Source organism: Martes martes (genome assembly GCF_963455335.1).
Source record: "Martes martes genome assembly, chromosome: 7".
Lineage (NCBI taxonomy): Eukaryota > Metazoa > Chordata > Mammalia > Carnivora > Mustelidae > Martes > Martes martes.
In genome coordinates this window covers 57,892,166-57,917,217 of record NC_137894.1, presented here as the reverse complement: position 1 = coordinate 57,917,217, position 25,052 = coordinate 57,892,166, and the positions used below count along the sequence as shown (strand labels likewise).

The 25,052-nt window shown below is 44.8% G+C and overlaps 1 protein-coding gene across 1 annotated transcript in view; it reads left to right on the top strand.

Annotated features, from left to right (window-relative positions):
• RASGRP1 (RAS guanyl releasing protein 1) overlaps positions 1 to 25,052 on the top strand; it is an 81,283-nt gene that overhangs the window by 48,747 nt on the left and 7,484 nt on the right. The window contains exons 4-16 of the mRNA XM_080809223.1: positions 3,585 to 3,647; positions 4,619 to 4,750; positions 6,597 to 6,750; positions 10,037 to 10,210; positions 11,316 to 11,432; positions 13,647 to 13,922; positions 15,460 to 15,540; positions 16,860 to 16,964; positions 17,789 to 17,898; positions 18,551 to 18,695; positions 19,431 to 19,467; positions 20,375 to 20,527; positions 21,893 to 22,278. Coding sequence (XP_080665349.1) covers positions 3,585 to 3,647; positions 4,619 to 4,750; positions 6,597 to 6,750; positions 10,037 to 10,210; positions 11,316 to 11,432; positions 13,647 to 13,922; positions 15,460 to 15,540; positions 16,860 to 16,964; positions 17,789 to 17,898; positions 18,551 to 18,695; positions 19,431 to 19,467; positions 20,375 to 20,527; positions 21,893 to 22,278 — 1,933 coding nt within the window. The remainder of the gene's footprint in view (positions 1 to 3,584; positions 3,648 to 4,618; positions 4,751 to 6,596; positions 6,751 to 10,036; positions 10,211 to 11,315; positions 11,433 to 13,646; positions 13,923 to 15,459; positions 15,541 to 16,859; positions 16,965 to 17,788; positions 17,899 to 18,550; positions 18,696 to 19,430; positions 19,468 to 20,374; positions 20,528 to 21,892; positions 22,279 to 25,052) is intronic.

The window sequence follows — 25,052 nt, the reverse complement described above, 5'->3', positions numbered from 1 at the left end:
CAGCCTTAGTGTGGGCTTCTGTCTTCTCTCCCAGGCCCCTCTCAGTCCGGACTGCTGTTCTCACCAGTGTGCTGCCCTCCCCACCTCCCGCCCAGTTCATTACCCACCTCTGAAGCCACTTTCCTGAGAAGCAGATCATGAAGGCCATTGCTTCAGAGCCTCTGCAGACAGCAGGGGGATGCCCATCTCTCTCTGCAGCTCTCTCAGAGGGCCTGTCTCCCCCACATTGAACTTCTTGGTGCACCAGATGGAACGGGTCCTCTTACAATTCCTGTGCCTGGAATAACTCCCTCATTGCCTAGCCGACTCTTTCCAGACCCCTCTGTGAAGTCTTTTCTGACATTGTCAGCCTTCCACACACCTCTCCCTTCTAAAAACACATGTAGTGAGCTTAGACAGTGCTTTGAAAATCTAATTCCTGTGCCTTTCGTTTTGTGTTGCCTAAGTGAGTGTCTCTCACATCTCTAGTCTGGATGTAATCTGCTTTGAAAAGCTTTTCATCTTCGATTGCAGAAAGTGCCAAGTATTTTTATTCTGTTAGCTAAATACATTGATCGACCCAGACTTCAGTCTGTAAGTTTTGCAGTGTGCTGCTTACGTGCTCTGGTCTCTATAGATGACTATCTATAGAGTACGCCGCAGCAACTTTGTGTCTAGTTTGAGTTGTGTTCGTTTTGTAGAAAGTTACAAAGGTACTAAAAATTTAATTACAAGTTACCTTAAGAAAAAAATGTAAATATATTTTTAACATAGATTTAAGAATGCATATGCTGTAACTTACCTGTTTACGTGTCTCCCACAGTAGTCTGTCTGTCTGTCCCTGCATCGGGAACTAGGGCTTCTTTATATTTATTTCTCTAGAACTTTGCTCAGAGGCCATCTCACGATAGTATGTAATGAATGTTGCCTGACTATGGGAGCAAAACATTGGATATGCTTTCTGTATTGGGACTTGTAGGTGAGAAATTTAGGCTTTGTTCTAGGGCGGGGGGCGAGATTCTAAGAAGGGAAGATGAAGTGAGACTGCCTGTCACTGAAACCGGGTTAAACCCTGACAGCAGAACAATTTTTTCTTCATGCTTCAGGTCTCTGTTTTCTGACCTGGAAGTAATAGAATTATTAGTTAAGTAAGCTCATGGTTTCCTGATGCTTCCTGGTTTTTCATAATTAAAACGATTTTAAAACATGCTTTGAATGGCTCAAATGCCTGAAAAGTACAGTCAGAACCATACAGTCAGAATACTGGCTGTGAAGAGGAAGATGTGTGGAGCCTGAATCTTCCAGCAAACAGTGACACGAACCCCTGTGAGGCGGATGCAGGAGCCTCTGATAGCGGCCTACAAGTGCTGGGCGTTCACTTCAGGGCCCCAAGTGAGAAAGCGGGCGCCTGGCTTCACTTCAGGTCTCCCTTTGTTGTAGCTTAGGGGCTCTGGTGAGGGGGGTGCTCTGCCCTCCTGCCCAGCGTCCTGCCGGGCCCTGCGCAGGGAGTGCTCCCGTGCACACTGAGCCAATCACTCGGGCCCTGCCCACAGGCTCGGCCAGGAGCCCTGAGCCGCTGCGAACCGCACTCAGCTGCAGCTGCTGCCTCTGCGACCGAGCACCGCAGGGATGGACGTTGGCAGGGAGCCACCAGATTAAAGCTCTGCGGTAAAAGGCACTGTGCTGTTTATAGATCTACTTGGCTGTTGTAAAAGAGAAGTGCGTTTTCGTTCCCTTCTTCATTAAAAAAGGAAGAATAAAATGTCAACAAGTGCATCAAATAATAAAAACACAGAATCTGGGCCATATTTATCTAGAATGTGCCCTGTGCTTGGAGCTCTTTGCATTGAAGGCACGTACTTCCTCAGCGATAGGGACTAAAGACATGTAAAGTCCTTGTTTTCATTTTTAGCTTTTATGCCCAAAGAAGGGCAGGTGTCAGACAGAGCCTTTTATTTCATCCAGTTTGCCAGTTGCCTAGACTTGTTTTTTTTTTATTTTCTGTGTTGCTGTGCATGTGAGTTTTTGTGGTTTTTTTTTGTTTTGATGCTTTTGAGGATAGATATTATAGGCATTAAATCTATTAAAATTTAATTTTTAAATTAAAGTGATTTTTATTGAAAGTACAAATTTTACAACCCTAGCTCTTCTTTAGGCCAGCTTCAAGTTTAGTTAGCAAATACAATTATTTCTATACATCTAGCGTGTTTCTCCAAGCGTTTTTAAGGGGCCTTGAAAAAAGTTTGGCTAATTTGAATAATGCTAATTAACTAAATACTTCCGATGGTTGTAAACTACAGTTATGAATTTTACATTTTGGATGATTTTTAAATACTTCAGATGCCTTCCTGAATTCTAAATAGTTTTTTATAACTATTAAAGTTATAGACAGATAACATCATCTTAGAAGCTCCAAAATTTCAATTTAAAACCACAAGTCTAAAGCACTTAATTATATATTCTAAAGGGAAGTTTCGAGACTCTCATTCTAGTATGCTCCTAAACATTACAGGGATATAAAATCCCCAAATGCTCAGATTCCTTCCTAATCAAAAGCACGGATCCTAAGATGTGAACTTTGACTTTGCTATGTTTACCTCTACATTTTCCCGGGTTTAAAATACACATGCCCCCCTGAAGGAAGACCACTCCACCCAGTTCCTTGAGCTCTCTGCTCGCCTGCTCACTGGACTCCTGGAAGGGGCCCTGCAGGAATTCACTGAACCCCATACCGCAGTTATGATGGCACAGTGTTTAGAAGGGAGAACGGGTACAGCCTCACAGGGCACATGGTGCACATAGCCTGATTCCTCAGTCTAGTGACCAGAGATGGTAGACCCACCCAGGGTACCACTGGATTGGATTTTGCAATTCTTTGGCTTGTAAAATGAATGAAATACTCTCTCTACAGATCTCTAAAGAGTTCAACACAATGGGATCTTACTGTTCTTTCATATTCTTAGGATGGCAGCATTCTCATGGAATATTCCGCGTGCCATGGACCCTTAAACGTGATCTTGGATTGCATTTTCGATTATTCACATAGCTTTGTCTCACTTGCCATCACTTCCAGGGTCTATCTGCTCACCTCCTCCAGGCATAGATTATCATTTTTCACATTACTGCTCTTAATTATCATGACAGTAGAGCTGAATATTTATTCATTCCTCTTCTAATTCACTGCACAAATTGTTTATCCATTCTTCAAAACACTTTAAGAGAGAAGAAGGGGCTTCTCTGTCGAGGTTGTTTCAGTGGGACTCCTAATCTCTTGGGCATTGGCAGGAGGTCATGTGCCCTGTCTTCAGTTCATATAGACTCCTTATGCCAGGACCTTCCCACACTGTTGGCTTCCTACTTCCCCTTCTGCAAAGATGATTTTGGGACCTCTTTCCATAAGGAAGTGTGGGCTCCACAGAAAGTCACCATCATCACCCTTCCAGGTGGTAATTCACACACAGCTGCACGTATCAAAGTGATTTTATCCCATGGTCAGAGAAAATAAGAAAATATTGGCGCGGAGTGTTTTAGCAAATACTTCCAAAGATGAGATGTTGTTTAGTTTTTATGACAAAGGCTTTTACTTCCCTTAACTATAGCCCTACCTATAAGGATGCCTTGGCGAAGAATTCCCCAGGGCTTTGCCTGAAGATCTGCTATTTTGTAAGGTAATGTTTCTGTGTGCAGTTGGAACTTGTGGAGTAGGGTGAAATGAAGCCTGAAGCACGGGATTCTAGTTCTTTCCTCATGCTCCCCACCTTTCCTGTACCGTCTATAGAACAGCTCTGGGTGGACTGGAAAGGGCAGTGCAGCCTACTGGAGATTCCTTATTGGAACACGGTTTTGGCTAGTATACTCGAGCTTAGTATTTGATACCAACATTTTATTCAGTCTTAAAGCATTTTTGTATCAAATGGCATAGGGAGAGATACAGAGATAATGAAGGACCTCTTCGTCATTTCGTTTTTATTCCTAATTATTAAAATAATACAGCTTATATTAGAGCATTTTGAAAATTCAGTAAAGAGTATAACTATAGGAATAGTTACCCATATCCCACTACCTATTTTGGAATATTTCCTTTGTCAGTTTTCTAAGAAGTTTTATTTTTCTTTTTTAACCTAGTTGAGATCAAAATACATTTTTGTATCCTGTATTTTTCACTTAATTTTATATCCTAGGAATCTTCTTTAGTCACTAAAAGCTTTTTTGTGGACATTATTTTTCATGGTAATATATTGTAAGATATGAGAAAGTGTGATTTACAGATTCACTCCCCCATCTTTTGACATTTGGTTTGTCTGTAACCATACTCCTTGTAATTATCTCTGATACACATGATTGTGCCTAAATCTTTGCCATGGCTTTTTCTGCTGTGCTGTGCCTATCCTGTCAAAGCATATGGTGTGTGGAGGGGCAGAGGACTCTCAGCAGGTGGTTTTCTTTCCATCCCCCACACCATCACCCCACCCCCTTATATTCTGTATATAGAATTTACATTCTATATTCCCAGGCACATAGAAGGACAAAGCAGCCTCTGTCTTTTTCTGATTCCTCTTCGTGGGAAGAACCCACTGAAAAGCACGAGTCCTTGGCTTCAGTTTTGGATTGTTGTTGTTGTTTTAACTCCCTCCTGTAGGTACTGGATAACAGAATTCTGGATCATGTTTAGAATGGATGCCAGCTTGACAAACACTATGGAAGAGTTTCAGGAACTGGTGAAGGCTAGTGGTGAGGAGTTACACTGCCGCCTGATCGACACAACTCAAATGTGAGTGTCAAGGTTTTGACTGTTCTTTCCAGAGCACCTTACATATCTCCTGGGCTGCTCAGACAGGCTCAAATTGTATCCCCAAAGGGAAAAGACTGATGTTTAACAGAAAAGCAGAGAAGCTCCCCTTACCCCCTCCACCCTGCCCCGTGATAAAACTGTGAGTGACTAATATCAAAGAGCGGGTAAAAAAAAGTCCCAGTGAAGAAGAAATCAGGTAACAAGATAGTGACTAAAATGTATCCAGATCATGAGAAACTGAAAGTACCACCGCTAGAAGCCTCCTCGGCAGCTACAGCCTGGGGGAAGGGACTGCTGAGAAAATGGATTGAGTGGTGGGTTTCTAATCTGTGGGGATGTCTACAAGAGACACTTAGACTTGCAGAGATGGGAAGGCTCACAGGAATAGTTCAGATTATTCCTTGGATTTTTTATCTATGATATTGGTGCCCTCTGGAAAAATGAGGGCCTTTCCTAATTTTGAGAGAGGATGGTCACAGCTAAAGTTTTTTGCAATGTGACCACTTTATTTTGCAATGATAGAAATCCCTAGGACATAGAATTCTAGGATTGAAGCATATTCTAGAGATCATGTCATGCAACATCCGGGGAACCAAAGGCTTGGCAAGGTTGTCTGGGGTCACACAGCAGCAGAGCAGAAGCTGGACTCGGGCAGTCCTCCGTGCACGGAGCCACAGCCCCACAGAAATGACTTCAGAATCACACTGAATCGTCCTGGATACCGCTTTGTGGATGCCAGTTTGGATTCCCTGTACTTCTCTGCTTAGAATTTACAACTTGAAAAATAAAAGAAAATTTCAAAGTAACAGTGTTCTTATTTTAAAGCTGTAGAACCTGGGGCACGGGGCAGTTCTCAGACCCTGGTCTCCTTGTCCTAGGGTGTCCCTAGCTGACTGTCGTCTCCCAAGATTTTCCATAGTATATTCTTAAGGAAGCAGTCAGTGGGATATTGTCCAACCAAATATACTTGAGAAATAATGAGTTAATCTTCCCTTTGGTATCTCACTCTGTAACATGTTATAACGTGTATAACAGGGCTACAGAACTTGTAACCTTTCCCAAACTCACTTGACCACAGAACCCTTTGTCAAGGGACAAGTTTCTCATCAATACCAGTTTGGGAAACAGAGCTGTACCCTGCTACCTCTCAAAATTCTGCTTCCTTTTGTTTCCTTAGTGAAGGAAATTGAAACTAAGAAACACGTGGGTCAATTCTAAGAAAATGTGGGGGTAGAGGGCACTCTAGAGTTAGCTAGCCTTCCTTGGTCATTTCCTCGGCTGGGAATATTTGAGGAAAATGCCCCAAGTCTGCCCAAAGTGATGACATGTTCCTACATGATTCCCTGCATCATGGCTTCTCATCTCTGTGGTTCTCTGTGCTCTCCTGGCATGAAAGCTGCCCTACCACCTTGAGATGGAGTCCCCATCACCCTCCTAAGGAAGAAGGAACCCACAGAAGGCACGGAGAGAGCAGAGATGCCAGGGGCTAGACAAAGGAGAGCAAGGACCAAAGGCCAGGAAACTGTGACCCATGCCTGAGACTGTCCTTCCCACGGCCTTAAAGGAAAAACATTTTACCCAGGTCTCATGACGTGTTCAGAAGGTTCACTGAAAACCAGCAAGGCTTTCCTACTTGGTGCCATAGGACAAAAAAAAAAAAGTGATTGGGGAAACCATTTAATGCTCTGTTTTGGCCGAGGAAAGTTAGCTAATTAATGGTGCTTTGTATCTCCTTGGGGGAAATGTGAATGAATTTACTTGAATTAAAAAAGTAATTTTGATTTACTTTTCCTCATCTTCTCCCTTTCATGTTTACTCACAAAAGCAATGCCCGTGACTGGTCCCGGAAACTGACTCAAAGGATAAAATCAAACACCAGCAAGAAACGTAAAGTTTCCCTGCTCTTTGACCATCTGGAACCAGAGGAGCTGTCGGAGCACCTCACCTACCTGGAGTTCAAGTCTTTCCGGAGGATATCCGTATGTATTTAAGAAGCAGGAGAAGAACTTCCCTGGGTTATTTCAGAAAATGAGAGAAATTCAATGGCCCATCTACCCTGGATCTCCCCTCAGGGATGGTCGACTTTCCCATCAGACTTAGTGTAGTCTGGAAAATGAGTACACTAGAAATTCCTTTGTAGCTGGGCTGTGCTCTCCTTCTCCCATCCTCCGTGCCACCCCACCACTCACTCAAGTGCCAGTACTGTGGGCACACGGGACACCCTGCACACAGACACACACACACGTGCATACAGCATACACACCCTCACACAAACACACCTTACCCTCATAACCATTAAGCTTCCAGAATTTTTTTAAAATTTTCCTTAAAAAAAAAAAATAGGGCTATGACTTCTCAGAGTTTTATTGGAAGAGGCTTTGAATGGCTCGGGGAAATCCTAAAATAAAGTCGATGCGAATGGTCTAGCCCAGAATATACCTAAGTTCTTAAAGTAGTGCCGACCGGGCCTAGCGGTCACCCATGATTCTAGATCTAAAGCAGACTGCCCCAAACCTTGCTCTTAAAACTCTGTATGTGATACCCAAGAGAACTTGTCAACATGTCAGATCAACAGACCCCCACCGGCCAGTGGGCTTACCTGAGAAGTGACACCCTTAGCCCACTCAGGGCCCACCCCTCCCAGAGGTCCATACAAGCTTCGGCTTTGCTCTAAAAATAGAGCGTAGCTAGCTATTGGGTGTGTTTCTTGGAATGACCTGGGTTCCCCAGTTGAGGGGATGGGTGCCACTCAGAAAGGGGCCTAAAGAAAGTCCCTTGGCTCATCACAGTCAGAGCTGGGGCTGGAGTCACATGCCTCCTGGTCACTCAGCTCCAATTTGTATCTGGAAGAAGGACAAACCAGGTTTCAGAGTTTATCTTTTCTCCTGTGATGTTGACGTCGTCCTGTTTTCTCACAGTGGTTGGGCTGTTTGACTGTGACCCCCCTACCCCCAGCTCCCATGTGGAAACAAGCCACCAAGCATTAATCCCCACCAGCCCTCCAGGGTCCCCCCCCCACTCCCGCCCCGCCCCTGCACCCCCAAACAAAACCACAGGCCCCTATTAGGAAGCTCCACCCGGGGAGTTTCCATCTGGCAGTGTGGCTCCTGTCACAGGGAAGGACACTGAAAAGAGCCCTTGAGCACACAGCGGTGTGAGCCATGTGGGGCCCAGCAGGCAGGGCGGCTCCTGCAGCCTCCAGGAGGCTCAGCTCCGCAGAAGCGGGAGTGAGGATCCCGGAGCACTAGGACTAGCCACTAGTGCCCCCCCCAGGTGGAGGCCGTGCTCCATTTGTCAATGAAAACGTCCCTTTGAACTTTCTTTTGAGTGGCATCATCCCCTTCTAGGAGAGGATTTGGGTGGGTGAGTGGGGATTTTTTCATTTTCCTACATAGTTCTAAGCAGTTTCCCCAAATATGTTCCTTCAGTGTAGTTGGAGGGAAATTTCTGTCTGCTGTGAACAGAGTGGCATTTGATATTTTCTGCTAATTATAGGCCTTATTATAGTACTTATTCTAAAAACTAGGTGGTTTTGATGTTTTATTTACAGTGGGAAGGGATATCCATGTATCCACTGGAGAAAGTCACAGGAGCTTTCTCTCGGAACCAGGAAGATTGCTTATGTGCCCCTCTTGAGTCATTTCTGCTCATATTTTTCCACCCAGCAGCAATCACTGGCTCCCCCATGTCTCATTTCAAAGGGGGCGGGTGGTTCAGAAGCGGAGAGCTCCAAAGAGCTGAGAAATGGCACCAAAAGCTTCCCGGAGCAGATGGCTCCTCCCTCTTGGTTGTACCACTTGAACGGGGGATCATCAGGGAGAGGGATGAGGGGGCTGCTATCCTTGCTTAGCCAGTGACCTGCCCAGACAGCTCCCCTTTCACAGGAGCTGACCGCGGTCAGCCCTAGTCAATGTCATTGTCCAGTTGGAAAACTCTGGCCACTACACAATAGCTAACCACACGGCCTCTGCTCCAGCTGGTGAGTCAAAGGGAATCTGAACAGGTTTGTTGTCACTTGAGGTTGATTATCCTGTCAGTGCCACCTCACATGTGCAGCACTCTGAAAAGTTAAAGTGCTTTACAGACATTGTTATGTTCATAACAGTTCCGTGACTTAGGGCAGAGTTTATGATCCCACTTTCAAGAAAACAGGTGCGGGTACACGGGGTGGGGGGAGAATGAGAGAGGGGAGATTTTTTCCCTTTAACTTCATCGACAGAGCTCAAACTAGTATAGATCTTACTCAATGTCTGATGGATTTATTGGACCATAAACCCATTGTAGGTTGAAAATATCACAAGTTGAAGACGCATTTAACACTTCTAACCTGCCAGCATCATACACAGCCCAGCCTAGCCCACCTTCAGTGCGCTCAGAACACTTATATTAGGGGCGCCTGGGTGGCTCAGTGGGTTAAGCCTCTGCCTTCGGCTCAGGTCATGATCTCGAGGTCCTCAGATCGAGCCCCACGTCGAGCTCTCTGCTCAGCGGGAAGCCTGCTTCCCCCCCCCACCCCCGCGCCTGCCTCTCTGCCTACTTGTGATCTTGTGTGTCAAATAAATAAATCTTTAAAAAAAAAAAAAAAACACTTACATTAGCCTACAGTTGGGCAGAATCATCTGTTGCAAAGTCTATCTGTAATGCTGAGTATCTCCCATGATTTACTAATACTGTACTGAAAGTGAAAAAGTTTATAGGAGTACAGGATGGTTGTATGCATATCAGTTGTTTATCCTTGTGATCACATGGCTGCCTGGGAGCCACAGCTCACTGCCCGGCATCACGAGTTTTGCACTGCATATGGCTAGTCTGGGAAAAGATCCAGATTCAAAATTCAAAGTATGGTTTCTTGCAAATGCATATGGCTTTTGCAACATTGTACAATTTAAAAATCCTGAAAAAAAAAATCCTAAGTCAAACCATTCTAGTCAGGGACTGTCTATACTGAGATTTCTCTTCTTTATGGTATTCTGTAGAAGGGCCAGTATCATTATTTACTCAGAATACAGTCTTTGGATTAACTAGTGTGTGGACACATCCACTTGGGCCTGATGACTTTTGATGTAGAGAAACCATGCTTTGGGTAGCATAAGAAAGATTTCCTTCCCACCATTCTCATCAGCCAAGTGGAAGACTTGCAAGAGGGGGCCACAAGGTCCTCAGCCCCATAGCATCAACTGAACCATCTGCAGAGCAGAAGTGTTGTGCCTCTCGGATCTCCCAGATGACCAAAGGGCCAGTCCTGATGGGTTTCTTTTTCCCTAGTTCTCCGACTATCAGAATTACCTTGTGAATAGCTGTGTGAAGGAGAACCCCACCATGGAGCGGTCCATTGCCCTGTGTAACGGCATCTCCCAGTGGGTACAACTGATGGTTCTCAGCCGCCCCACCCCGCAGCTCCGGGCAGAAGTCTTCATCAAGTTCATCCAGGTGGCTCAGGTCAGTGATTAGATTAAGAATTTGACCCCTATGAGGCAAAATACCCCCCCCCCCCAGCCAGTCTGTCCATTAGAGCTGCTTTCCCCTCCCGAACCACAGTGGAATTTGTGTGATGTGAACTGTCCCAGATTTAGATAAGGTGACATTTCTGTTTCCCACATAACAGCAATATGGTAAGGACCATGCTGATTATCTCAGGGGTCAGGATACACTTTTACATCTGTTTCAATCTTTAAAAAAATATTTTTACTTATTTTTTTATTTAAAGTAATCTCTACACCCAATGTGGGGCTCAAACTCACGACCCCAAGATCGAGTCACACACTCTTCTGACTGAGCCAGCCAGGTGTCCCAAGGTCTGTTTAGATCTTTTAACATATTCAGAAGATGCTTCCCAGCCCACATTGTTTCCCCAAATCTGGCCCACATGGCAAAGGGCAGTCTCCCAGGTTTTAACGGGGCTGGACCACCTCAGTTCTCTTAGCTCTTTGAGCCCATATTGTGTTGAATGGCTGCGTTTAATATACGAAGGCAGAGTTTAAGCATCCGATGAGAGGAAAGCAGGTAGTAAGAACACATAATTAAAATTCCCCAGAAATTCTAGCTCCTCTCTCCCAGTGACTGTCCTGCATAGGCACTGGCATGACAGAATAAGACAAAGTCTCTGTCCTTAAAAATAAAAGTCTGGTTATTTGAGATGAAGAATATAAAATATTACCTCTAAATGGTCAAGACCAGTGTTTCTCAAAGTTTGGCACATGAGCCACTTGCTCTGATATTAACTGAGGATTTAACCTAAGTTCAGCCCCACAACTCAGGAATCAGAATAGCTGCACCTGGATCCAGAAATCTGCATTAAGCAAGTATGTTGGGTGGTTCTTAGAAACACTGATGTAGAGAATGGCCCACGGAAATAGTGCAACAAAGGAAGGAGATGTGACACCTTGCTAGATACGGTCTGAAGTTAAGCCTACAGGGATAAATAGAAAACCCCAACACCTGACTGCTAGGCTTTGACCAGTATTAGGAAGACTCGCGGTGCAGAGCAGAGAGGCGTGTAACTGACATGTGCATTAACTACTTTCATCTCTTTTCTATGTCACAGAAGCTCCACCAGCTACAGAACTTCAATACACTGATGGCTGTGATAGGTGGACTCTGTCACAGCTCAATCTCCAGGCTCAAGGAGACAAGTTCACATGTCCCGCACGAAATCAATAAGGTCAGTGTCACTGCTTCCTTCCCCCAGGCCCTCTTAGCAGCCTTCCCAGGACCACCCTCAACACTTATTGAGAGGCATCCAGAAGGCATTTCCAAACCATATCACCCTTTGTTAACTAACTAGGCAAAATACTGGAGAGGCAAACCCCCACAAAAACCCATAGGGTGGGAATATCCCAGGTCTGAGAGTGACTGTAATTCAGTCTGACCTCAGTGTCACTGCACATGTCCCAATGGGTCAGTTGAAATAATGTGTGCCTCTCTCCTGTACGCCCATGAATATTCAGAGTCATGGTCTTTAATATCAACTCCCTTGATCCAGCAACTTGTTCCAAAATGGTTTCCTAAAAGAGTGATTGGGTGGACCGTAGTTCAGTTTGTATGTGACACATGAGAAACCCACCTATCCAGATCTCTTGGAGAATGACATTCCAGACAGTTGAGTTTTCCCAGGGAGTTGAAAATGAGCTTTTCAGGTGCCATTTTGTAATAGTGTTTTATTGAGGAATATTTTTCTTAAATGCCCTATGCACTTTTCTCAATTCTTTAGATTTTACAGAATAGGCTTTAGTCCTTTATAACACAGGGCTGTTATTATGAATACAAACCACTAAAATACACTGAAGATAGAAATACAGTTGTGTATGGTATGGATTAGCTAACAACTGCTCTTTGAGCATTTTCATCTCACATGAGGACCTACCAGCCCTCCTTTACTAACCTCAATCCCCCAGGTCCCCCACCTGTCCTCCCGAGCTGCACAGAGGCTCTTCTTCCGGAGACATGTCTGTGTACCATTGTCCTGTCATTCCCAGCTGTTCAGCCTACTCTTGGGAAGTCTCGGATTCATCATCCCCTGCTCTCACCATCCTGAATTCTGGGGATGCTTCCCCACCATCCCCCTTCCAGGTCCCTACTAGTTCTGGTGAAACATAGTGGGACCTTCAAAAATATTGCCCATGAAGTGACAGAGGGAGACAGTTCTGGAGATGAACATGCCCTCGTGTCACCTCACTGGCAAGATCGAGCCTGCTCCTCTCCAGCGTGGCGCCCCCACACCAGTGCTTCCATGTCTGGAGCTGCTTGACCCTCAGGGTGGTCTGCACAGCCCATTAGTGAGGCCAGAAGTAAAGCAAGAACCCCCTTCTCTAGTATTTTATTTCACCTCCCAAGGGGAGCAGAACTATCTCATTTTTGCTGCTAGCCTGTCGTCATGTGAGCCCCTTCCATACTTCACGCTCACGGGCACTGTTTGCTGAGAGGTAAAGGGGAAGGAGGCTCTTGCCCACTCACATTGATTGAGGGGAGCTAACTCCAAGCCTCAAATCCTTCACTGGAAAGAAATGGTCCTTGTTAGGCCACAAGAATTTCCAGCAGCATTTAAAAGTTATTTTGTGCTCTAACATGATTGGTGGACAGTCTTTGCCTCCCCATCGTTGCGTCTGAGGAAGCTGGTCGTCATGCGCGAGGACTGGGGTTCTGTGAACTGCTTGCCCGCTTGAACCAGGCATGTTTGTGGAGCACCCAGAGCTGGCTGCTCCCTTTTCATGCTGGCGAGCAGCCGTGCCCCTTTCAGGGCTGGGGCAGGGCGTGGGCTCTCGGGAAGAGCTCCCTAGGCCTTCTGCCTGGTCCTCCTGCATGCCCTCTGCTGGGAATCAGTGTCTGGTGCAGGATTTCAGTCTGTGAAGAGAGTAGCACGGGCTTCCTCTGACTTAGGCCCATCTGAGAATCCCTGAGATAAAGCCCGCAGAGCATGCGTGGACCGCTGAAACCTCACAGCTTCCCATGTCTGCGGTAGTCAGCGCTTCCAACAGCACACTCCACATGTGTCTCCGGAAGCGTGCAGAGGGGAGGGAACAACACGGCTCGGGGATAGAGGTCAGAGGGACATTTACCATGTACTATATATTCTTGTACCTTTTTAGTTTTCATCTCAGGTTTGTATTTTTAAAAAACTAGCATAAAATGATAAGACTGCACTTAAAATTTTTCAGTTACATAGTATAATCAAGTAAAGCATACCTTGTGTTTGTAGACTCACTCTGACATTTGAAAGAAACCGGAGTTTTACCTTGGGAGTCACAGTCTGCAACTTCTAGGTGAATCAGCTCCTGCCCCATTCGGGATGGGGTGAAATCGTGGGAGGAGTTGAGAGTACTGCAGACAACACACACTGCCTGGTGGGTACCTTGACTGGGTGTCTTCTATTTTGTAGGTTCTGGGTGAGATGACCGAGCTGCTGTCCTCCTGTAGAAACTATGACAACTACCGGCGAGCCTATGGGGAGTGCACCCAATTCAAGATCCCCATTCTGGGGGTGCACCTCAAGGATCTCATCTCCCTGTACGAAGCCATGCCCGACTATCTGGAAGATGGGAAGGTCAACGTCCACAAGCTGCTGGCTCTTTACAATCATATCAGTGAACTGGTCCAGCTGCAAGAGGTGGCCCCACCCTTGGAGGCCAACAAGGACTTGGTGCACCTGCTGACGGTGAGGTTCCCATAGGAGGCAGTTACTAAGGACGAGCTGTGTGCCACCTACCACTCCCTGCAGCCTCACAGATACTAGCTCAGTTAATAAAAACTCTCGGAAGTAGATACTATGATGGCCACCATTTTATGGATAGGGATACTGAGGCACAAAGATTTAATTGGTCAGGGTACCGCACATGATTAAGCAGCAGAACCTGGATTCAGACCCAGGTAGTGGAACTCCAGAGGCTGTGCTTATAAACAGTATGCCCTTAGGACTTCTAAAACTGTTTCCCATCCCTCTACAAAAGCAATCCTTAACTCTCTGGGAGGAGCCGATAGCAAATCAGGACCTAAGCTTCGTAAGAGATGGAGACCACGTATTCTCATTTAAAAAAGAGTAAGGCAGTGAGGGGGGAAAAAAGGAGGCATTCAAGGCAAGAATACGTGAACACTGGTGGTAGAGGAGACCAGGATTTGCACTTTGGGTCCACAGTGAGATCAGATGAGCTCCCTTCCAGACCCACAATTCTGTAGTTCACCAGCTGTGTGACTGTGGGCATGTAACTCTAGATCTGTTCCCGTTTCTGTAAATCAGAGATCAGTCTCTGGGGTAACTTTTAACTTCTTTCAGTTCTAAAATTACACAGTTCTTAATCTGCGCTTTCATAGAGTGGCATAATTATTAGAACCTCTTCTGCCCTTACAGGATAATTCCAAGAGCTCCACGGTTCACATCCTAGCCTTTTTGGCAGTTGGCCAGGTGACCATGGCAAGTCTCGGCCATAGACGTCACCTGTGAAGATATACCAATCTTAACTTTTTTGAATCACAAAATCACATGATGAAAACTGTGAACATTCTTCCCAGAAAAATATACATGAGTTCTGGACCTCTTGAAGTCATCCACAGGCTCTAGGTTAAGATTATTATTATTTTTCTAAACATTTTTTTTTTGAGATTTATTTATTTATTTGACAGAGATCACAAGTAGGCAGAGAGGCAGGCAGAGTGAGAGAGAGGAGGAAGCAGGCTCCCCGCTGAGCAGAGAGCCCGATGCGGGACTCGATCCCAGGACCCTAAGATCATGACCTGAGCCGAAGGCAGAGGCTTTAACCCACTGAGCCACCCAGGCGCCCAAGAATAAGATTATTTTTAAGAACTCTCTCTTCTAGATTTTATGGTGTTAAGATATATGAAACTGATTAACTCTTAATATCATTTAATAATACCTGTTATTACTTAAACTGGGTCTGGCTGTAGAGAACAAGTGAGGTGTGGACCATCTGACCAGATAGAGCCTTTTGCCTAAGCTCTAAAGGCTTAGATATTATATCATATTTTAAGAGGACATCTTGATATTTGCCCACAATTTAAAAACATTTTAACAAGGAGCTAATGCTAGCCCAATTACAGTAGTAAGTGTTACACCCCCCAAACTTTGTGACTTGTAAAAACTAGCTACTAGAATGGCCTAGAAGAGTAAAGAAACACATCAGCCATGGGACAGACAAATGGCATCCCAGCAAATAACTGTGTTCTGCTTTGACCTACAGTTGTCTTTAGATCTCTACTATACCGAAGATGAAATCTATGAGCTTTCCTATGCTCGGGAACCAAGGAACCACAAAGCCCCAGTGAGTTGTGCATAATTTTATGCTAAGATTACTGCATGTAACATGTACTTTACAAGCTGCTTATCGAGGCCATCATCTTAAGGACATATTTATCCAGTTTAATAAGTATTAAGTTTCCACTACATGCCCAACCTTGTGCTAGGAACAGAGCTTCAACATATGTATCAGTAGTTCCTGACCATAGCGAGACTGTAGTCTGCCTGAAGGGATGAGACCAATATAGGAACAGTAAACGAGCATGTGCCCTAAGCACATCCCAGTGAGTGGCTGGTGATTTACCAAGTAAAGAAGGGAGAGTCGTTGGCCGTAGTGACCTCTCCTTCCTATTTATTATAGAGTATCCCAGTATCAGTTGTTTCTTTTTTTTCTGATTTGTTGATAAGCATATGAATCCCAATTAGGAAAGACCGATCATCCTATATTCATCTGGGTCAGAAAGAGCAGTCTGCTGGGGCCTTTGACCTCTTGTGCGGAGGAGTCCTCAAAACCGCAGTCCAGGCGCTGCCTGGTAGGACCCTCACAGGTTGTCTGGCCTGCCTCTCCTCTAGGCAGGTGAGAATTTCAGCCTTCCTTCCGAAGGATGGGTATCCACCACCCCACCCTCCAGTCTCCTGCGAACCTTCTCAGCCCCCAACCATGTGGTACTCAAGCAGGGAGGTACCCGTGCATGAGTAATCCAATTTCTCTGTTCAGATGGCTAGATTTCATTGTCTCTACACAGAAAAATCACATTCTAGTTCCTACTATAATGAAAGCTGTTCACTGAAAACGGTTGGCAGTTTCTGCTTTCAGGGCATTAGAGGGCATTTCAGTGGGAAGGGTACATTCTCCCATGTTTGGAAAAGATTTTCATAGGGGCCAAGTCTCATGTTAGGAATGGATTCCATCGCAGCTTGTCCAGGCCTTAGACCTCCCCTGTCATCCTGCCTTTGTTTCAGCTATTTTTCTCCTCATCTATGTCTTTAGTAAGTAGAGAACAGAGAGAAAATTTAGAGAAGCCACTGTACTTTTGCTGATAGCTCTGACAAAAGGTTTAATGCAGAGGGAATGGAGAATTTTGAGTTACCTCAAAATTGTCAATGTCAAATAGACATATACATATTTGAATATATATGAGGAGCACTTTGTCAGCTGTGAAGCACACTTGCATTGGCCACGATGACAGTTGGGAGATTTCAGTTCCACGTGGGCTCTCAGCTCCTTGCCCCTGCACAGACGGGCGGTTGTCCGCAGTGCGGCAATGAGGTGGTGGGAAAGGAAGGAGCTGTACGTTGTACTGCATTCTAGTCATGGGGATTTCTCTGAATATTTCATTTCAGCCACTAACACCCTCAAAACCACCAGTAGTAGTGGACTGGGCCTCTGGAGTATCTCCCAAACCGGACCCAAAGACCATAAGCAAACATGTCCAGAGGATGGTAGATGTAAGTACAGCTATGTTTCAGCAGACAAAACAAGGCACAGCCTGGCTTAGCTTTATGGGGGTAGGGGAGGCACACCCACAATGGCAGAAACACAAAGGTGGGAAACTTGAAACCCGTTCCTCGTGAGCACGGGGAGCCGCTTCTCATACTGGGCCTGCAGGACAGTTCACAAGTTAGGTTTTGCAAACACACTCAGGCCTCACGTTGGGGGGAGGTGTGCTGTCTCTTGAAGACCTAGTTAGGAGAGCATATATTTAAAGGCTGGCAGTTGATTTGTGAGACAGAGAGGCATTAGAAAAGGTTTGAGTAAGGATAATAAGGAGAATCTAATACTGAAAATTTGGGGCCTCTTGATTGTCTTCACTATTTCTGTCGAGGAGGGAGTACATCCTTTTGGGTCTCTATATTCATCCTTGTGGACCAATCCAGTGTAGTAATAGAAAAGTGAGAGCCAGCATGTGACAGAACCATGAGCAGTGGAGGACTAAGGGGGAAGGAGCACTTTCCCTGGGCTGTTGACAGCAGCACTGGACGGGGGGCAGAGCAGAGGGAGAGCAGCCCCTGTGCAATGAGCAGGGAACACCCAGCGGCCAGGAAGGTGGCACTGTTGAGGGGCTGCTGGACCTGCAAGCTCCCAGCCCCTGCAGACACGGGCCCGGGGCAGACCTGCCAAGTGCCCCAGTGCTTCTCTGCGGCTTTGGGAGCACGTCTCCTCATTCTCTCATTCAGGCTGAGGAGAGGCTTTTGTCAGATATTCCAGCCCCAGAGAGAGATGATTGGTTTTGCTTTGGTAATCACCAGAGAAACTCCTTTTTTCCCCACAGTCCGTCTTCAAGAACTATGATCATGACCAGGATGGATACATTTCTCAGGAAGAGTTTGAAAAGATTGCTGCCAGTTTTCCCTTTTCCTTCTGTGTGATGGACAGAGATAGGTGAGCGTTTGTGAACAGGAATAGGAGGCTCCTGGTGCTGAAGAGCGAGCGCCGCATGAATGGCTGTCTGCTGTTGGTTCGGACCACCACAGACCATAAAAAATACAAGTGTTTTAAATGCGTCAGAATTGAAGGTTTCGTAAATCTGCCAGTTAAGGAATAGTCAACTATAAATTAAGAAAACCTTTAGTGTTCTTTCTTGCTTGATCCGGCAGATTATGAGAAACAATTATTTAATACTTTGCCCATTACTTTTCGGAAGGTTACACAAGCTCTATATTGGTTCTCTGTATAAGATCAAAGGATGGCTGGTGGGCTCCAGTTATGTGTCAGGTACGGTCTAAAGTCAGAAACCACAGCATAAGGCACTTCTCTCCCTTACAGTTTCCATGTCTTTTTTGAGTGTTCAAATTGGCTAGGAAAACTTACTTTAGCCAAGGAACACCTCTGTTGAAATGACTATTGCCATCTTCTCTCCTAATGACGCACTATCCACGCATCCCTACGGAAAAGCGGGGCTCATGGAGACAGTCCCCAGTACTACGTACTATACCTACCAAAGAAGGGTAAAAACAGAGATGAGTTTCTAAGGCTAGAAGCCACTCTCATTACCCCAGACCCCACTTATACCTTGTCTGTCCCTTGCTGGCAGGGAAGGCCTCATCAGCAGAGATGAAATCACAGCCTACTTCATGAGGGCCAGCTCAATATACTCCAAACTGGGCCTGGGCTTTCCTCACAACTTTCAAGAGACCACCTACCTGAAACCTACTTTCTGTGACAACTGTGCTGGATTTGTAAGTAGTTGTTTGAATGCTTGAGGCTGAACTGGGGGTGGTGTATGAGACAATTTAAATGATTAAGCCAGGCAGAGACCTCACCACCCTTATCAACCATCCCAGCTTAGAGCCTAAGCACATACCTACAATAAGCTTATTCTCAAATGCATGGCTTTTACTTGAACTCCTCTTTACCATTTCTCCCAGACTGATTTCTTCCTTTGGTCCACAAGGCCTGGGACAAATGGTAAGAAATGTTGAACTGCGGATATATTTTTTAAGTAATTATAGTCATATGCTGTTGGTATTGAAAGAGAAAAAGAAGTATGAGACATCCCTGCCCATTCCCCTTCAAAAGGAACTGCTTTAAGAAGTCATGTGGCTCTGCTCCTCTCTGACCTCCCACCCCAGCTCTCCCTGTCCATGACCCCAGGATTCCATATGCTTGTTCTTTAGTTTGGAGTCCTGAGAAAGTGGTTTGTTCTTTGATTCATCTACTTCAGGCCTCAGGAAGGCCTCCTAAGTCCATGCTAGTGAGTTCTTGAGAATTTTTTACTTTGATCAGCACAAACTCTTCCTATTTGCAATTTAAGGTCAGGAGAGTTAAGATGGGGAAGATAAAGGAGATTTCCTTCCCACCTGAGGAAGAGAACACAATGAGGGGAAATAAAGAATGGATGCCACTGTGTAGCCTCATACTGGACAGATGAATGATGACTCGTACACTCTAACCATATCTTGTCTGTCTCATAGCTCTGGGGAGTGATCAAACAAGGATATCGATGTAAAGGTAAGGCTCAGCTTTGTCTACTGTGTTGTTTTCCCTGGACTCAGAGGCTCTCCTAATAAAGCATTTTTTACCAGAGGAGTTGTCCACTGAATCCACAACTTCTCAGCACAGCTCCCAGCCTCATTCCCAAACTGGTTTCCCTAGAACACCCACTCAAAGTGACTGCCACCACAGAGAAGAGGAATGCCTGAGCGACCAGTTATGAAGTCCCCGCCCCGCAAGGTCCTCTCTCTGTATGGGCTGTCCTGGAAACAGGGATGGTGGGTCTCCAAAGAAAGGCACTTTGGGAAGAGAAGTATTTACCAAAGGCCCTTGTCAGCTTTTCTTTTTTCTTTTTTTTTTTTTTTAAGATTTTATTTATTTATTTGACAGAAAGAGGGAGATCACAAGTAGGCAGAGAGACAGACAGAGAGGGAAGCAGGCTTCCCGCTGAGCAGAGAGCCCGATGCGGGGCTCAATCCCAGGACCCTGGGACCATGACCTGAGCTGAAGGCAGAGGCTTTAACCCACTGAGCCACACAGGTGCCCCTCAGCTTTTCTCTTTATCAGCAGATTCCTCTGGACCTAACTGTCCTTCCTTATAACTAGAAAAATTCAGGAGTGAAGGAGAGGAGATTTTTATGGCGAGGAAGAAAGATTAAGACGTAAGAGCTGTGAGCCTCCAGGGGGTCTCTGTAAAGTAGGCAGTATATGTAGGATGACTAAGAAACCAATTCTCTCCAAGATAGTGGATGCTGCTTCTGATTCTGAGACTCATGATGAGAAGACTACTAGGTGCATAAGGAATAGGAGGTGGCAACTCCAGACTAGGACAGGCATGTGTGACAAGACAGCACTGCACAAACGTGGTTTTGAGACTCTGGAGAAGAAAGCGAAAGACTTCCTGACCAGAGTGTCTTGTCCACAGACTGCGGGATGAACTGCCACAAACAATGCAAAGATCTTGTGGTGTTTGAGTGCAAGAAGCGAGCCAAGAACCCAGCAGCTCCCACAGAGAACAGCCCCGGTGGAGGGCCAACATCCAGCCTTTACTCACTGGGAGCCAAAGACCTGCTCCATGGTAAGTAGGCACAGAGAACATTTCTCTTGGAAAATGAAGTGGGAAGGATAAAGATTACCTTTGTCCTTCTCCCTCTTAGTAAAAACCACCGCAGACACATTTCAAGAATTACATATCACTTTTGGAGACCACAGTTCTGTCACATAAAATACAGTGTGGCAGAGAGCAGCATAAAGGTCAGGTTGTAAAATGGGAAATTAAAAAAAAAAAAACACCCTAACACTCCAAAAAATATAGGGTTGTTATTTTAGGGTAAGTAATTTAAATATTCTGATACTTGAAACAGTATAATTATAATTTTGAGCTTTATTTGGGTAAATACTTCAAGTCAACTTATGTTCCCCTAGGGAAAAATTAAGTACAATCCTTATAAGGTTTCTAGTATTAGAACTACTGGTTTAAATTATAACTGTCATTTGGACAACTTTTTGTTGTCCAGAAGCCATTTTGACTACACCAATCAAGTATCTTGGCTATAAAGTTTAGTAATGAAATATTTATCACATTTTAATAGAAATGCATGTTTCTTAAAAAACATTTTAATTGTTTCATTTTCCCCCTGGAAGGTAACCTTTTCATCCTTATTAAATGAAAAAGGCTAAACAGAATCTAAAATCTATTTATAAATGTGTTTCAAACAGCCCAGAATTACTGTTGAGTCTTTGTAAAACAATAAATTTAGATGATCAGTAGTCTACCTTACAGCCTACCAATCATCTCAAATATATCTACTCTTTGCTTTTCCAATAAATTACTCCTAATGGTCAATATTCGGCTGGGTCCTGGGCAAGGGTGTTGGTTGAAAGAAGAAAACCAGAATGATTCCTCTCTCCTTTTACCAATTAGTATCATACTAAGGGTAATACATTTTGAGACGTATTTCCACAAAGCTGGAACTTTAACTCTCACAGCTAAGCCATGTCGACTGTACAAATAGGTCCCAAAGAAAATTCGTACCAGCTCCTGGAGGCCACCTGCATGAGGACCAAAATTTGAATGCTGAGAGCTACCACATTCCGGTGTCCACAGCAAACCTGCATGGACCATTTCTCTCTAGAGCACTGAAGCAGGGCCTCACTTCAGCTAATCTACAGAAACCGAAATCTTCTAGGCAACCTTTGTGCGAATAGAAAAATGTCCTGTCCTCAGGGTAGATGTAGCCTGGCACCAGCGGCCGTGGCTTCACCAGCAAAAGCCCCTGGACTTCAGGCCCCTTCACCTCCTGAAGAGGGTGCCTGAAAAGGAATCCACTTTGGACCCATGGAACTCCTATAACAAGAAGGGTCTCATTTGAAACTAATAGGTCAATCCTGAGTCTCTGCTTTTCTGAGATACAGTACTAATACGTCATTTATCTTTCTACAGCTCCTGAGGAAGGACCTTTCACATTCCCTAATGGGGAGACTGTGGAACACAGTGAGGAAAGTAAAGATCGGACCATCATGCTCATGGGAGTGTCCTCACAGAAGATTTCTGTTCGGCTAAAGAGGACTGTCGCCCACAAGGCCACCCAGACAGAATCACTGCCTTGGCTTGGCACTGAGGCCCCTTCCGGTTCCTTTATGCTGTCCTCTCCAAGGAAGACAGCCCAGGATACTCTGTATGTGCTTCCCAGTCCCACATCTCCGTGCCCCAGCCCCGTCTTGATCAGAAAGCGGGCTTTTGTCAAGTGGGAAAACAAAGAATCCCTCATAAAGTCAAAGGAGGATCTCCGTCATCTCAGACCTCCAACCTACCAAGAGCTGGAACAGGTACCTTCCTTTTCTTTTCTTTCAGACTCAGAGAAATGGGGTTAAACCAGGGAAGAATATGTAAGCTAAAAATTCCAACCAGGTTGGTTAATAACAGGGTAAGACCAAAAAAGGAAACAAAAGGATTCTGGCTTTCTTTCAAACCAGTGGAGGCCATGTCTCATATTACATGAGTAGAACAAGATATACCAGGCTCCCTATTGCCCTTTCAAAGTGTTGGTGTCGGGACGCAAAGTCTGTTCAAAGTAGATGCTTTGAGGAATAAACTAGTTTCTACTGATCAGCTTTACGGTGCTGACACCACACCCTTTTTTCTAAATGAAACTCAAACACATCGGAGAATGTGCAGATCTTCTGTATGCATTAGACAGTATCTGGCAAGTGCATATAAACAGCTGTATATAATCTATGAACAACCATAGAAGAAACTGCTTTTTCTTCTGTTCAGCTTACAATGTCCTAATTATAAGGGGCCCCATAAAGGCATTATAAAAAGGTTTATCAAGAAAAGAACAACACAAATGTGGGAATATGGTTCCAAGGTTAGAGAAAAGGGCATAATGAAAGAGGAGGACATGAAAGGGGACAACAGGCAGTTGCCCAAATACTCAATTCTGTAGGGAAAATTACTAATGTACTTTTTGTTTGGTGTACAGGGCTCTTGGTGAGGCTTGGCTCAGAGATGGTTTCCTACCAATGACAGGGAAGCTCAGATCCAACTTCATCATAGATTTTTCTAAAATGTCAAGGTTAGCAATGTGTTTTTGGAGGCCTAGCAGTACAAACACAAAACCAACAACCACCAAGCTAGGATTCGTTAAATAATTCAACATACTACATAGTGAAATTGCCCGAAGTGGCCTCAGAATTCCCTGCATTTTTCTCAGTGTTGTACCTTCCCTGTCAAACTCCTAGAAAATGAAATACAGAAATAGTTGAAGAAACAAGTGAGATAATACATGTGAAACTCTTGATTTGGTGCCTGGAACAAAGAACATAATAGTAGGAGGAACATAGGAAAAAAGAACAGATTTTCTCAATGAAAGGTATTCTCTGGCTCAGAGTGGTTTTTGTTTTTTTTTTTAAGACCTGCTTTAAGAAGTGAATCAGAAGGTGACAAAATGTGGGTTACACAAAGCCCTTTCTCTTTAGGTGTAGAAACTGCCAAAGGCAACTTACAAGAACTCGTCTTGGGGACACAGATTTGTGATTCTAATCTCAGAGATATTGTGCCTGGCTTAGTCCTCTGTAAAATACAAGGCCAGGAGTCCATGCTCTCTATGGTTTGCTCCAGATCTTGAATAATTACTCTGTTATCATGGAACGCATTTACCTAGCACATAGCAATCCAGATAATTTCCATTAAGAAACAACTCATATTACCCAGAAACTGCTTACCATTGCAGAGAGGGAGTAATCAATATGGTATAATGTAAGAACACCGGATTCATAGACTGGAGACATCATCATGGCAGCGGGAGTTGTACCTTTCTATTCTCCCCTTTTATTTACAACAGACTGGTTATTCATAACCAAAAAAAGTGACCTCACGGAATATCCAGGGGATTTGTACCTGCCTGTGCTCCAGAAACGAGGGGGTGAGCTTGCTCCACCCTATCTTGTCATGATCAGGCAAGAGCAACCCTGGAAAATGTAAACCAGGTCAGACATGCTGGAAAGATACACAAGCTGGGGAGGTCCCACCAGCTGGGGCACCATGGGAGTGGAGCCAGACCACATAGAGTTTGGGGGCAGACGCCGAGGAGAATCTTAGGACTCAGCCTCCCTCCCCAGGATGACACTGCAATGCACTGGCTTCCTCCCTCACAGAGGACAGGGAAAGCAAAAGTGGAGAGTGACTGACCCCCCCGACAGCACAGGCTACAGCTGGAGGGACCCATTTCTCTCCAACAGCACTCAGGTTTCTGAGGAGGAACCTCCAGGACTGGGGGAAGGAAGAAGAAAGGGAAAGAAGCAGATAAAAGAATAACAAAAGGCACCAAAGGAACACATCCTTCCTCTCCCTACCGCCCCCCACCTCGGGGTTTCAGGTTTGCCCATGGACCTCTGGGAGTACCCCCACTTGAGGATCCCCCTATCATGCCATGGGCAGCCCTCCACCTCTGCCGCCAGCACTATAGACACCAGCTTTTTTAACGCACACTCCCAAGTGCAGCAACAGAGCCAGCTACGGTAAAAAGAAACCCAAAACTTAGCTATATTATGTGGCCACCTTATGAAAACCAAAAGGATTTTAACTGCCAGTCTGCTGAATGGTAACAAAGTAAACAACTTAGAGAGGTGTATGCTACTTCAAATACAATGGCAGAGGCACATTTCATGGGACACTATGGAAACTCATGTATCACAGAAAAGAATTTCAGCAACCAAACTCAAAGGAATGGAATATTGGGGTCTAACTGATAAATTCAAAATAGCTGTTATGAAGAGATTCAACAAGCTACAAGAAACACTCAGGTAATTCAGTGAACTAAGGACTAAAATTAATGAAGAGAAGGAGTTCTTTGTCAAAAAAGACTGAAATTTTTAAAGAACCAAATTCTAGAGCTAAAGAATTCAATGAGATAAAGAATGCACTAGAAAGCTTAGGAAATAAGGCAGATCAAGGAAAGAACTAGCAACTTAGAAATGACTCTGAAGAGGCCAAAAAAACAAAGGTTTTTTAAAAAAGTGAAGAAACCCTGTAAGAGCTATTATGGTAGAAAAAATATAGAAGGAAAAAGGAGCAGAAAGCATATTTAGAGAAATAATAG